The 13203-nt window shown below is 29.1% G+C and overlaps 1 protein-coding gene across 1 annotated transcript; it reads right to left on the bottom strand.

Moving 5' to 3' along the window:
• Positions 1–2472: 2472 nt before the first annotated feature.
• LOC120092162 ((21S)-21-acetoxyl-apo-melianone synthase SDR-like) lies at positions 2473–4973 on the bottom strand. The gene is made up of 3 exons (XM_039050392.2): positions 4879–4973; positions 4417–4732; positions 2473–3022 (listed from the first exon to the last, which is right to left on the bottom strand). Exons 1-3 carry the CDS (start codon positions 4911–4913, stop codon positions 2552–2554), a joined length of 822 nt encoding a protein of 273 aa, XP_038906320.1. The 5' UTR covers positions 4914–4973; the 3' UTR covers positions 2473–2551.
• Between the last annotated feature and the right edge of the window lie 8230 nt (positions 4974–13203).

Raw genomic sequence — 13203 nt, forward strand, 5'->3', positions numbered from 1 at the left:
GAAAGGCCGAGTTTTCTTCTTCCCCTTTGATGTTTTCAGTATCTTTAGGTTAATTTTTAGTTTAATTTTGGATTGTAATCGCGGAATGAATTGTATCTCATGGGTTTGTCCATGAATCGATGAGGTAATTTTCTATCTATTTCTCGGATCAAGAGTGTTCGACGTAAATTTCTTGAATTTTATTATTTCAATTGATGATTCCAACTCTGAATTATGTTTTTTCTTTGAATCTGTTTATATTTCCAAGCATGATCTTGAGGTTGACTTTTCACGCTTAATCATGCATGTTAATCGATTCTTAGTTCGTCACAATTTGCATAAATATCTTGCTTAAGTTCATTTCTGCATATTAATATACTGCTAAGGTCATAAGTAGTAATAGTCAATTGTGCATTTAATGGCTGTTCCTAGGATGCATGAGTTGCTAGGTTCAAAGATAAAATTGGTTAATTGAATATGGCTTTCCTGACAATTAATCGATATAATTAAATCCCAAATCTTAATACATGTATTTTTAGTTCTATATGACCGCTATCAAACCCAATAGGATTTAGAAGCATGTAGTTTAATTAAGGTATTGGCTTTCCGACCTTCATTAAGAATTAGGACAAATTCTTGGTTAGATTCACACTAGTTGTCCACGTTTGTAGAAGCTAGTTAGATCGAATCGAATGGGTAGTTGTACATGCATAATTCGATCATATAGTCAATTGGCTGAAAACGATGATTGAAATGACATTGAATGTCTAACTTGATCTGAGAACTAGATGAACCAATTACCATTTACATTTATCCATTACAATTTTATTTCTTGCAATTAAATTTATCCATTAATCAAAACCCAAAACCCCGTTTTTACTGTTTTTCCACAGTCAAATTTACTTTAAGAGGGAATTAATTTTGTACCTCCCTGTGGTTCGATCCTGTACTTACCACTATTGCTTTGTTTTTGTAGTGATAGGAGTAGTTCGGTAGCATAAATTATCTTTTGATTCGTATTTCTTTTGGGGGCAACATGAAAAAGGGCTCGAGCACACTTTACAACAATTGTAACATCTACAAAGCAGGCCGCATTCGCAGTATCACCAGGATAAGGTACTCGGCCTTATCCATCTACTACAGATCCTTCAGGTCATCACTTAAACACACCCCATCTATATGTCTCTACATACATGTTTAAGTTACAAAAGATAACCTTAGATGTTTGTTTATTGATTTTTTGTGTTAATGCTACTAATTGTCAAATAACATACCTCAAATTTTGTTAAATAAATATATCGTTTGTATGTTACAATTACAAATTACATGACCCACGAGATTTAGGACATCAACCCTAACATTGGGTACAATCGCACGAGAAGAACTTTGTAGACGGAAAAATTGGGATTGGGTTTGGGTGCATCAATTTCTTTCTGTAAATGGAAACAAAGCGTGCGCAGGGATTTTTTAGTTTTTAAGAATAAAAAATGTAAGACAAATTAGTTATACTCGACGTTTTAGAAATGACAAGAAAATATTATTCTTGACGTTTTTACTTATAACTTAACATTTTTTTCATAAAAACGTCAAGTACTTCTAAATTACAAGTGTCAAGTAATATTGTTTTTATAGTAGTGATAACACAATTCAGATAAACAGCGATCACATGCTTCCACACAAGAAATTCAATTCCTACAAGCACCCTCGTCATCTCTCATTTTTCTTTATTAATATTCAATAAATATATGGAAAACGATATAAAGGGCTAGAGATAAGTCCAAGACATTTACATGAAAGCGCCCAAATGAAGACCAGCAACCAGCGTGCATGCAAATATCAACCAGTGTGCAGATGGAGATGGAGAATTGAACTTGACATTATGGGTTAAGCTCTGCGGTTGGTAAATCATTAGTCTTATTTGTGATGTAATGCTCAAAATAAATAAATTTGAGATTGTGGGATAGAAAATGAAAACCTAAAAACTTTGAGATTGTGAAGTGGAGAATTGAACATCAAAATATTAAAATCTTGGATTAGGGTGTCAATTATTGATTACATATTTTATCTTCAGTTTGTATAATCAATTCTATTTCTTTAAAACAAAAACCTACAATTTAAAAATTATAAATGAGTTATGAAAAATTAGTTTTTAAAGACAGAAATATGTTTTTCAATTTTTTTTTTTTTCTATTTCCTCTCTAAAACTATTCTTTCCCTAATTTTTCTATTAATAAAATTTCTCCACGACTTTTATTTCATTCAAATAAAAAAGTATCTCTAGTTTTCTTTTTTTTATTTATTTAAAATGTTATTTTAGTTCAACAATATATATGATAGAGTACTTGTGAACCTCTGACTCCTATGTCATGAGCACATACTTTACTACATGTTGTATTATTCCTCTAACTAATTTGTTATATTTTTCTCTATGACGAGTTATTTTCTTCAAATTCTATACTAAATAAAGCACAAAAATTTGTAGACACCCAAGTATAAAGACGAAAAAACACAAAGATGTTTTATAGTATTTCAATTCGTAGTAGAGAAGCAACTCTGATTAACCTAAAGATTTTCAGTCCATGAACTTAAGAGTTTTAAGCATTGAAGGATTGACAACACTGTAGCCTCCATCGACCACAAGATTGAGGCCGCTGACATAGTTTGCATCGTCGCTAGCCAAGTATAGCGCAGCCTTAGCTATGTCATTAGCCTTAAGGACACGACCTTTGAGATTGGCCCAACTGGTGACCAAGGTCTCGAGCGCCTCCGCCTGCATCAGGTTTCTGGGGCCTGCAATCCCAGTGGCCACGATAAAGGGGGCAACACAGTTGACTCTAATACCGTGTTGACCGAGCTCGGCGGCTAGGTTCCTAACTAGTCCTAAGACTGCGCATTTGGAGACTGCGTATGGGTGCGATGAGAGGCCAGCAATGTTGGTGGTTGAGCTGCTGGTGAACAAAATACACCCATTTTTCTCTGGTATCATTACCCTGGCTGCATGCTTTGCTCCCCAAAATGCTCCCATCACGTTCACGTCCAATACCTTCAATATCATTCAATCAACTTATATTAATTAATGAGATATTTTTTCTTAAGTTTCTTAAATATAAAACAATAACAATACACCATCTTCAACTTGAACTTTAGGCTGGCCAAAACTAAAAATCTAAATGCTAAATGTTACTTATAAAAATTTTAGTAGGGAAGTATATTATTTTTAAGATTAAATTATACAGAATATGTTGAATTATAAAGAATACCCTATTTAAATTTATTTCAAACGTTCCTTCAATGAGAAGAAGTTCCAAAAACTCGAGAAATTTGAAATTATTCCAAAACAATATATTTCTTTTGTCTTTTGAAAAAACTTGGGTGCAATCACACTCTTCAATAAAAAATTGTCACATAACAATTAAATTAAATTATTAAAAGTTATTATTATTATTATTATTATTTTAATGTATAGAGAAATGAGGAGTATGATCTACTGCACCTAGGTATTGTCCATTATAAAAAGGCTAAAAGAATTGTACACATATATTTTAAAGAAAATAGAAATTTCAGGGTCTAGGAAATGATTGGAACCAACTACAAAAAAGAATTGAAGAAACTAAAATAATATAACCTTTTGAAAGTTGGACAAAAATTAAAAGGCAATCATCTTGTCTTGTTTGTTAAGGGTATATAAAAGGATAAATTTAGTTGTTTGTTATCAAATCTTAGCCAATTTTATGTTGTTTGCTATTTGAAAATTTGAAAATCTATGTGATTTTAGATAAAATTTTATTATTTTTTATTTGAAATAAGAATCATTTCCTAGAATTTGGAATGAAATTGAAGCAAAAATATGTTATCTCATAAGCTATAATAATAAACCTTTTATTTTCTTTTCTTTCCATTATCATCCCCACAAAATTTTATTGGGCCTAACATGCACTAAAAAACACAAAATTTTAATTAAAATAATTTCAAATTTTAATTTCCAAAGAAAACATTAGGTTGAACCCATATCCTATATTATATAGTGAATGATGTTTTGAGTTTGTGTATTGCTTTTTTGGTTAAGCAATAGTTTACACAAGGTGCAACTAGGTATTGAACATGTCTAGAGAAATCAATTTTCGGATTTTATTAATTTAAATTTTAAATTAATAATTATATTAATTCAAACCTTAAACTAAGTATCAATTTAAATCTTAAATTAATCATTGTATCTTAAATCACAAACTAATCATTGTATGGATTTGAATTCAGAGGGATAAATTGATATTTAGCCTAAAAGTAAATAATCCACGGGGCCGAAAACCAAAACTGTTCAAAAGTCAAACCGTTGGTCTGTATTTAGTTCTTTTCTCATATAAAAAGTTGGTTCGGTTTGGTTTTTAAAAACAGAGAAAACCGAACCGCATCATCAGCCTTGTTTAATGTATATATTACCTTGTCCAAGTCAGATTTTGTAACGTCCAATATCCCGCTAAAGGAACGGTCGATGACGCCGGCGTTGCTGTACATGATGTCGAGCTTGCCATGCCGATACACGGCAGCGTCCACCACATTGCTGACGTCATCTTCCTTCGACACATCACAGTGGATATAGCTTACGTCTTTGCCGAGTTCATCGGCGATTTTTTGGCCGACTTCGTCTTGGATATCGGCGATTATGACTTTCGCTCCATTTTCATGGAAAATTCGTACTGCACTAGCTCCGATCCCGCTTGCACCGCCGGTGATGATCGCCACCTTCCCTTCCAGTCTGAAAACATCGAAATTACACTTGTTAATCGAATGGGTTTTTTCAAAAGGTTTTCTCCATTTATTCTCTTGTTTATTTTGAAAATTATCGGAATAGTTAGGCTTAAAAGAAAATATTTTAAATGGTTTTTGGGCATAGAAACTTACTTTCTAAGAGTAGTTGAAGAGCAATTAAGAGTCATTATTCTTCAACAAGAAATGCAGAAATGAAGGAAGTGGTAGAAGGGAGAGGATTTTATTTTGATGATTCTGGCTGTGTTGACATATTTATGGGAGAGAATAAGAATGCTTGGTCAAACCACATTATTATTTTAGGGTTTTTTTTTTTTTAGTATTTATTATAATTTCCTTTTTATTTATTTCAGATGTGCCAAATTTTGGTGGGGCATTTAATTTTCTGTTGCTAAAGCAGTCACTCACCTAGTTTAGTTTCTACCCTTTGTTGAAAAAAAAAAAAAAGCGATATTACTTTTATTCAAATGTATTCTCGGTTTACCGTGATTATTAATTTAAAGTTTAATTGATATAATTATTAATTTAAAGTTTAAATTGATATATATCAATTTAAACTTTAATAAATTCAATGGCTTAAATTGATATAGTTATTATAATTTTTTTTTTCTAGGCACATATGAATTGGATGGTTGGGGCTGCCGTACCATCGTAACTATCCTATAGATATATAGACTATCGAAAAAAGGGGACTAATGGAAGAATATTGTTGTTTAAAAAACAAATTAGAACATAAGTATTTATAAAAAATATTTAAGTAAAACATGGCCTTTTTTTTTTATCTCTTATGGAATTCGGCTCTTATAGAGAGAGATATTCAGAGGGACCAAATGAACGGGATAAAACGGACTTGGACGGCAATGTAATATTTTATAAGGAAGAAGTCCCCATCTCTATAAATGATATATGCTTAGCACAGTGGCTATATGGTTATTTTGTTTTGCACTGGAATATTATTTGATAAAGGGATAAAAATAATCTCAGTTTTAATCAATTATAATATCATATTTGTCTCCAACAAATTTTTTTTATTATATCATATTTGCAGTTTTTCTTACCATATTTTTAAAAAATTTAAATTTAAATAATATCATTGATTTATACACTTTTTCTAAAAAAAAAAATAATACTTTATTTGTAAATAATTCACCTGTAGTTATAGCTTCGATTTTTATTTTATAAACCATTTTATTATTTTTATTTCGTAGTTTATATTTGTTTCCTTTCTTTTCTAACAATGCTAAAATCACCTCTTCTTTTTTATAATTAATTAAAAATCGTAAAATGACTTGATGGACTAATACAATTCTAATATTAAATAAAAGGTTCTCTAACAAAATAATATTGAATAAAAGATATAAATTTAGATCTTTCACTTTGGTTTCATTTCATTTTACTCTATATATATTTTTAATGTCCAAACTTTTTTTAAAGAAAAATTTGAATGTCCAAACTTAGTCTCCAACAAATATAAATATTAGATTTGGTCATCACTATTTTTTGTTGTTTTTTATTATTGTAGATTAATCTTTCTTTATCAATTTTGAAAATATATGATCAAGTTTGGACAATCGAAAGGTCATAGACTAAAATAAAATAGAAACTATAATATAGAAATCAAAATGGTTTAAAAAAATGACAAAAATTGTAAACAATTTTTTTATAATTAAACCATAGAATTTTTTATATTATTGATTAAAATTATGTTATAATAAGAAATAAAGTTGTAGTTATAACTTTTTTTAATGACATTATTTTCTATTTGAAAGTATATTGTACAAAAATATTTTTTAAAATTAAATTTATAATAGTAATAATAATTTCAATTTCAATTTTTTTGATGATATGAAAAAAATTTGGCCATCTTGTACCCTTGTGGGTTCGAACCGAGGTCTGCCGCAAAATTTTAGGGCAGCGCACCGATTATGCCAGACATATAAGATTAAATGATATTAGACTCTTTTTATGTAATATTCAACTGTCCAAGTCCATGTTACCTTTTCGAAAATCCTAATATAAACCCCTAAATGCGTCTCTCTAAAGGTCTAATTCCATAAAAGACCAAAAAAAAAAAAAAAAAAAAAAAAAAAAAAAGGGAAATGTTTTAACTTTTACATAAATATTTTCAAGTACTAATTTGGTCTTTTTTTTTGTGAACAACAATATTTTTCCCATTGATTCTCGAAGAAGGGTTTAAGTGAAGAATTTTTTATCTTTCCTTTTGTATTTTTTTTTTTTATTTGATGACTATATAAGAATACTGACTAATTTAAGTTATAATTTATTAATTTCAAGTTAATGTATATACTATCTAAAATGAACTAAAGTGACAAAACTTTTGATTTTTCGTTTATTTTTATTTGATGGTTATGTGGTTTGATTGAGTAAGTTTAAATAACTTAAGAAATTTTTTATTTTTCCTTTACATTGTTATTCCAGGATAATATGATATATTGAGTAACTTAAGTTATAGATTGGTTGTTTTGCCTTTAATTTCAATTAATTAATATTTAAATGATAACAAAGTCTGTTTTTTTTTTCTTTTGAAAAAGCAACCTGCTCTTATTATAAATATTATAAAAATAAATAGATGATCATTGTTTAGTATCCTAAAAACCATGTGTCAAATTTCATATTGTTCATGTATCTTGTAAATTATTCATGTTTGATGTTCATGTAAGACTATATCTTACTTGTCACTTTGTCTATGAATAGTGACATTTAGTAGATCTTAAAATCACACACATTGGTGAGAAATCCATTTCAAATTTTCACTAAATTTTCATAATTTTAGTTATTTTATTTTATTATTATATTATATTATATTAATTTATTTATTTAATTTATTATTATATTTATATATCATTATATTATATTTTCTCCATATCCGTTGTGCTCTTCAATTTCACAACACATTATCAGCACAAGCTCCTATTGCTTCCATCGTTGAAAGTAGGTCCTAAAGATAAGTCGATTTTTTTCCTCTTTATTATAATTAATAATAAAAATGTAATTTTGCATATTTAGTACATATTAAATTTCTAATATAAATACAATATTTTGTGATAGTGTTGTCATGACAAACCTTACAAAATTAGAATTTGCGGCCCTTGACATTAATGACATTAATTATTTGTCATTGATGCTTGATGCCAAAATTCACCTGCATGCTATGAACTTGGAAGAAATAAAGAAGGAAATTTGACATTCGGTCATGACAAAACAAAAGTTATGATTTTCTTTCGTCATCATCTCCACGAGAGATTAAAATTGAGTATCATACAATAAAAGATCCTCGTATCTTGTGGAAAAAATTGAAAGAAAAGTATGGTCATAAAAAGATAGTTATTATTCTTAAAGCTTGTTATGAGTAGATGCATTTAAGACTACAAGATTTTACATCAATAAGTGATTACAATTTCACATTATTTAAAATCAGTTCAAAATTATTGTTATGCAAAAAGAAGATTATTGATGTTGGTATGTTAGAGAAGACATTTTCTACATTTCATGTCTCGAATATGCTCCTGCAAAAGCAATATCGAGAGAAATGTTTTAAACAACATTTTGAACTAATTTCATGTATTCTCATGGCCAAACAAAATAGCAAGTTCTTGATGAAGAATCATAAATCTCGACCAACTGGAATAACACCATTTCCTGAAGTGAATGTTGTGAATGTTAATAATCATGGTTGAGGTCGTGGTTGTGGTCAAGGTCGGTTGAGGAAGAAATAATTATTATTTCTATGGTGGTCGTTCTAATCATTCAAATTTCAAAAGAATCACACAAAAAAATGATGATCACAAAGGAAAAGCTCCACAAGATAAGAGTTTAAATAGTGAAATAAATGTTTCCGATGTAGAATGACTGGGCATTGGTCACGTACCATTCATACGTCAAACTTAGTTGACCTCTATCAAGCATCCTTAAAGGAAAAAGAAAAAAATGTAGAAGCAAATTTTGCATATCAAGATAATGATATTTTTGACCCATCCCATATGATAATTTTGGATATGGCAGACTTCTTTAAATCTCCTAAAGATAAGATTGACACATTTGATGAAACTTCAATTTTTTTTATTTATTATTATTTTTTTTATCTATCTTCATTTTTTATAGTAACTTTTGTATACTTTAAGTGTTGTTCTTCTTTAATGAAGAAACATAGATCATTTTCATATGATGGATGATTAAAAAATGAGCAAAGAATATTTATGTCTAGCAGACAGTGCAACTACACACACAATACTTACAAATAAAAAATACTTTTCAAAATTGAAAATGTTAAAAGCAATAAAGTAAATACAATATCAAGTTCTACAAACTTGATCGAAGATTATAGAAAAGCAAATATTCACTACTACAAAAATTAGATTATGTGATGTTTTTCATTGTCAAGTAAAAGGTATACCCGACGCTTATAAAAACGTCGAATATTCAACTGTCAAGTATAATGTGATAACTTGATTCAAAAAAAAAATGAGGAGTATGATTTGGGGGTCGCAATTTTGATGAGTGAGAACGATTGTGTTGCACAAATGGAGAAGGACCACGCAAAAAATTAGGACGGGAGAATCTAAACAATATAATATATATTTTTAATTAAAATTTAATATTTTACTTGATATTTAAATAGTGTCAAGTAAAATTTATTAAACTTGGCATTCTTAAAACGTGAAGTTCTAGTTAGTGTAAAAAAGTGTGGAAATTTCCGTGAAATCTCCGCCTTTTTTGCACATTTCTTGACGTTTTCTCTTAAAAATATCATTACTTGATGTTTTTTTTTTAAAAAAAGTTAAGTAATTAAAAGTTACAAATGTCAAGTAATGCAGATTTTGTAGTATGATTATTTTGCCTAGAGGAACAAAAATTATAATTGATAATGCATTGTTCTCTAGTCAATCAAAGAGAAATCTTCTAAGTTTTAAAGATATACGTTGCAATGGTTATCATATTGAGATTGCTAGTAAAAATAATGAGGAATATCTATATATTATCTCAATTGTCTCAAATGAAAAGCATATATTGGAAAAGTTGTCTGTTTTATTTTTTGGATTGTATTATACTCGTATATGAGTAATTAAAATATATGCAACAATGAATCTGAAGTTCATGAATCAAGATATATTTGCTATTTGGTATGATAGATTGGGTCATCCAGAGTCTATAATGATGAGAAGAATTATTGAGAATTCAAGTGGACACTCATTGAAGAGTTAGAAGATTCTTCAATATAATGAATTATCATGTGATGCTTGCTCTCATGACAAATTAATAATTAGATCATCACCAGGTAAAGTGGGATCTGAATCACTTGCATTTTTAAAACAAATTCATGGTGATATATGTAGACCTATTAATCCACCAAGTAGACCATTTAGATATTTTATGGTATTAATATATGCATCTAGTAGATGGTCACACGGTGCTTATTATCAAGTCGAAATCTTTTATTTGCCCAAATAATTAAGTTAAGAGTATAATTTACTGATTATACAATGAAGATCATTCGTCTTGATTATGCTAGTGAATTTAAATCCCAAACTTTTGATCATTATTATATGTCAATTGGGATAAGTGTTGAACATTCTATAGCTCATGCTTATACACAAAATGGTTTAGCATAATCATTTATAAAATGTTCGCAATTAATTGCAAGACTATTACTTATAAGAGCTAAGCTTTCTTCATCTGTATGAGGACATGCTTTTTTGCATACAGCGTCACTTATACGTATCAGGCTAGTAGCTTATCATAAGTACTCGTCATTACAATTAGCTTATGGTCATGAGCCAAATATTTCCCATCTGAGAATTTTTGGATGTACGATATATGCTCCAATTGCTCCACACAACGCACTAAGATGGGTCCTCAAATGAGGTTAGGAATATATGTTGGATATGATTCCCTATCAATTATTAAATATCTTAAACCCCTGATGGATGATGTATTTACTGCACGATTTGCTAATTGCTATTTTAATAAGAAAAAATTTCTAATATTAGAGGGAGGAATTAAGAAATTGGACAAAGAAGTAACAAGAAATGCATCGTTATTGTCACATTTAGATCTCTGTACAAATCAATGTGAACTTGAAGTTCAAAAGTTAATTCATTTGCAAAATATAGCAAATCAATTACCAGATGCATTTATAGATACAAAGAAAGTAACCAAGTCACATATACCAGCCGATAATGTTCAATAAAAAATTGATATCCTAACACAACAAGTTGTCACTAATGAGTCTTGAACACAGCAGAAGCGTGATAGACTAGTGGGTTCCAAAGATAAAAATCATCGAAAACGAAAAATAATTAATAGTAAAAGAGACTTGGCTGAGAATGTAAATACCCATGAAGAAATCCTTAACGTGACTAGTGAGGAAGGTTAAATATCTAAAGATAATAATGAGATTTCAATAAACTATGTGATTGACAAGAAAAAGATGGAATCGAACTAATCTAGTTATTGACAACATTTTTGTATATAATGTTGCTCTTGATATTATATCTGAAAATGAGGATCCTGAACAAAAATCTATTGAAGAGTGTCGATATAGAAAAGATTGGCTTTAGTGGAAAGAAGCAATCAAGGCAAAATTAAACTCACTTTTAAAACAACAGATTTTCGGACCAGTAGTAGTTCGAATACTAGAAGGTGTTAAACCTGTGAGATACATGTGGGTATTTTTGAGAAAAAGAAATTAAAATAATGAGGTCACAAGATACAAAACAAGACTTGTTGCACAAGGTTTTTCACAAAGACTTTGTATTGATTATGAGAAGATATATTCTCCAATGGTGGATACAATTACACTAAGATATTTAATTGGTCTGACTGTGTATGAAAATCTGAATATGCATCTTATGGATGTAGTCACAACATATTTATATAGATTTCTTGATAATGATATTTATATAAGAATCCCAGAAGAATTTAAGGTATCTGAAACACATACATCAAATTCTCAGGAATTGTATTCAATAAAGTTACAAAAATTACTATAGGATTGAAACAATTAGTATAGATGTAGTACAATCGCTTGAGTGGATATTTATTGAAAGAAAGATATCAAAATAATCCAATATGTTCGTGTGTTTTTATAAAAATCACAATTAAGTTTTGCTATTATAACTATATATGTTAATTACTTGAATATAATTGGAACTCCTAAAAAGCTTTCAAAGGCAATAAAATATATTAAGAAAGAATTTGAGATGAAAGATCTCGGAAAAAATAAAATTTTGCCTTAGTTTTCAAATTGAGCATTTAATGGATGGAATATTTATTCATTAATCAACTTATACAGGGAAAATTTTGAAAATATTTTATATGGGCAGAGCACATCCATTAAATATTCCAATGGAAGTCCGTTCATTGGATATAAAGAAAGATATGTTTCGACCTTGAGACGATAATGAAGAACTTCTTGGTTCTGAATACCATATCTTAGTGCAATTAGTGAACTTATGTATCTTGTTAATAATACAAGACCATATATTGCATTTTCAGTAAATTTATTAGCTAGATATAGTTCTTCTCCTACAAAAAGATTTTGGAACAGAATTAAGCATATACTCCATTATCTCCAAGGAACAATCGATATGGGTTTGGTTTATTCAAATAAATCAAATTTTGACCTAGTTGATTATACAAATTCTAGATATTTATCTGAACCACACAAAGCTAGATCTCAAACAAGTTATCTGTTTTCTATAACATGGCGATCAGTGAAACAGACCATAACGGCCACTTCCTCAAATCATGTTGAAATTATTGCAATTCACGAGGCTAGTCGAGAATGTATATGGCTAAAATCAATGACTCAGCACATTCGTGAAACATGTGACTTGTCTTCTAATAAAAATCTTCCAACATTATTATACAAATACAACACAACTTGCATAGCCCAAATCAAAGAAGGATATATTAAAGGAGATAAAACAAATCATATTTCACCGAAGCTTTTCTACACTCATGATCTTGAAGAAAATAACGACATCACTGTACAACAAATTTGTTCGATGATAACCTGGTAGACTTATTTAAAAGGCATAACCAACTGCAACTTTTTAAAAATTGGTGCACAACATTAGAATGTGGCAACTCAGAGATCTTAAGTGATGTTCTTTTTCCTTCACTAGGATTTTTTCCCATTGGCGTTTTTCTAGTAAGATCTTAACAAGGCATATTTCATATATATATGGTGCCTAAGGAGAAGTATTATAAATATTATAAAGATAAATACATGCCCAATTGTGTCAATCTTCATATTGTTCACGTGTCTTGTAGTTATTCATGCTTGATGTTCATGTAAGATCACATCCTACTTGCCACTTTACCTATAAATAGTGACATTTGATGGATCTTAAAATTACACACATTGGTAAGAAATCCACTTCAAATTTCTACTAAATTTTCATAATTTTAGTTATTTATATATTATTATATTATATT

This window comes from Benincasa hispida, chromosome 11 (genome assembly GCF_027475165.1).
Source record: "Benincasa hispida cultivar pf3 chromosome 11, pf3_genome.v1.1, whole genome shotgun sequence".
Lineage (NCBI taxonomy): Eukaryota > Viridiplantae > Streptophyta > Magnoliopsida > Cucurbitales > Cucurbitaceae > Benincasa > Benincasa hispida.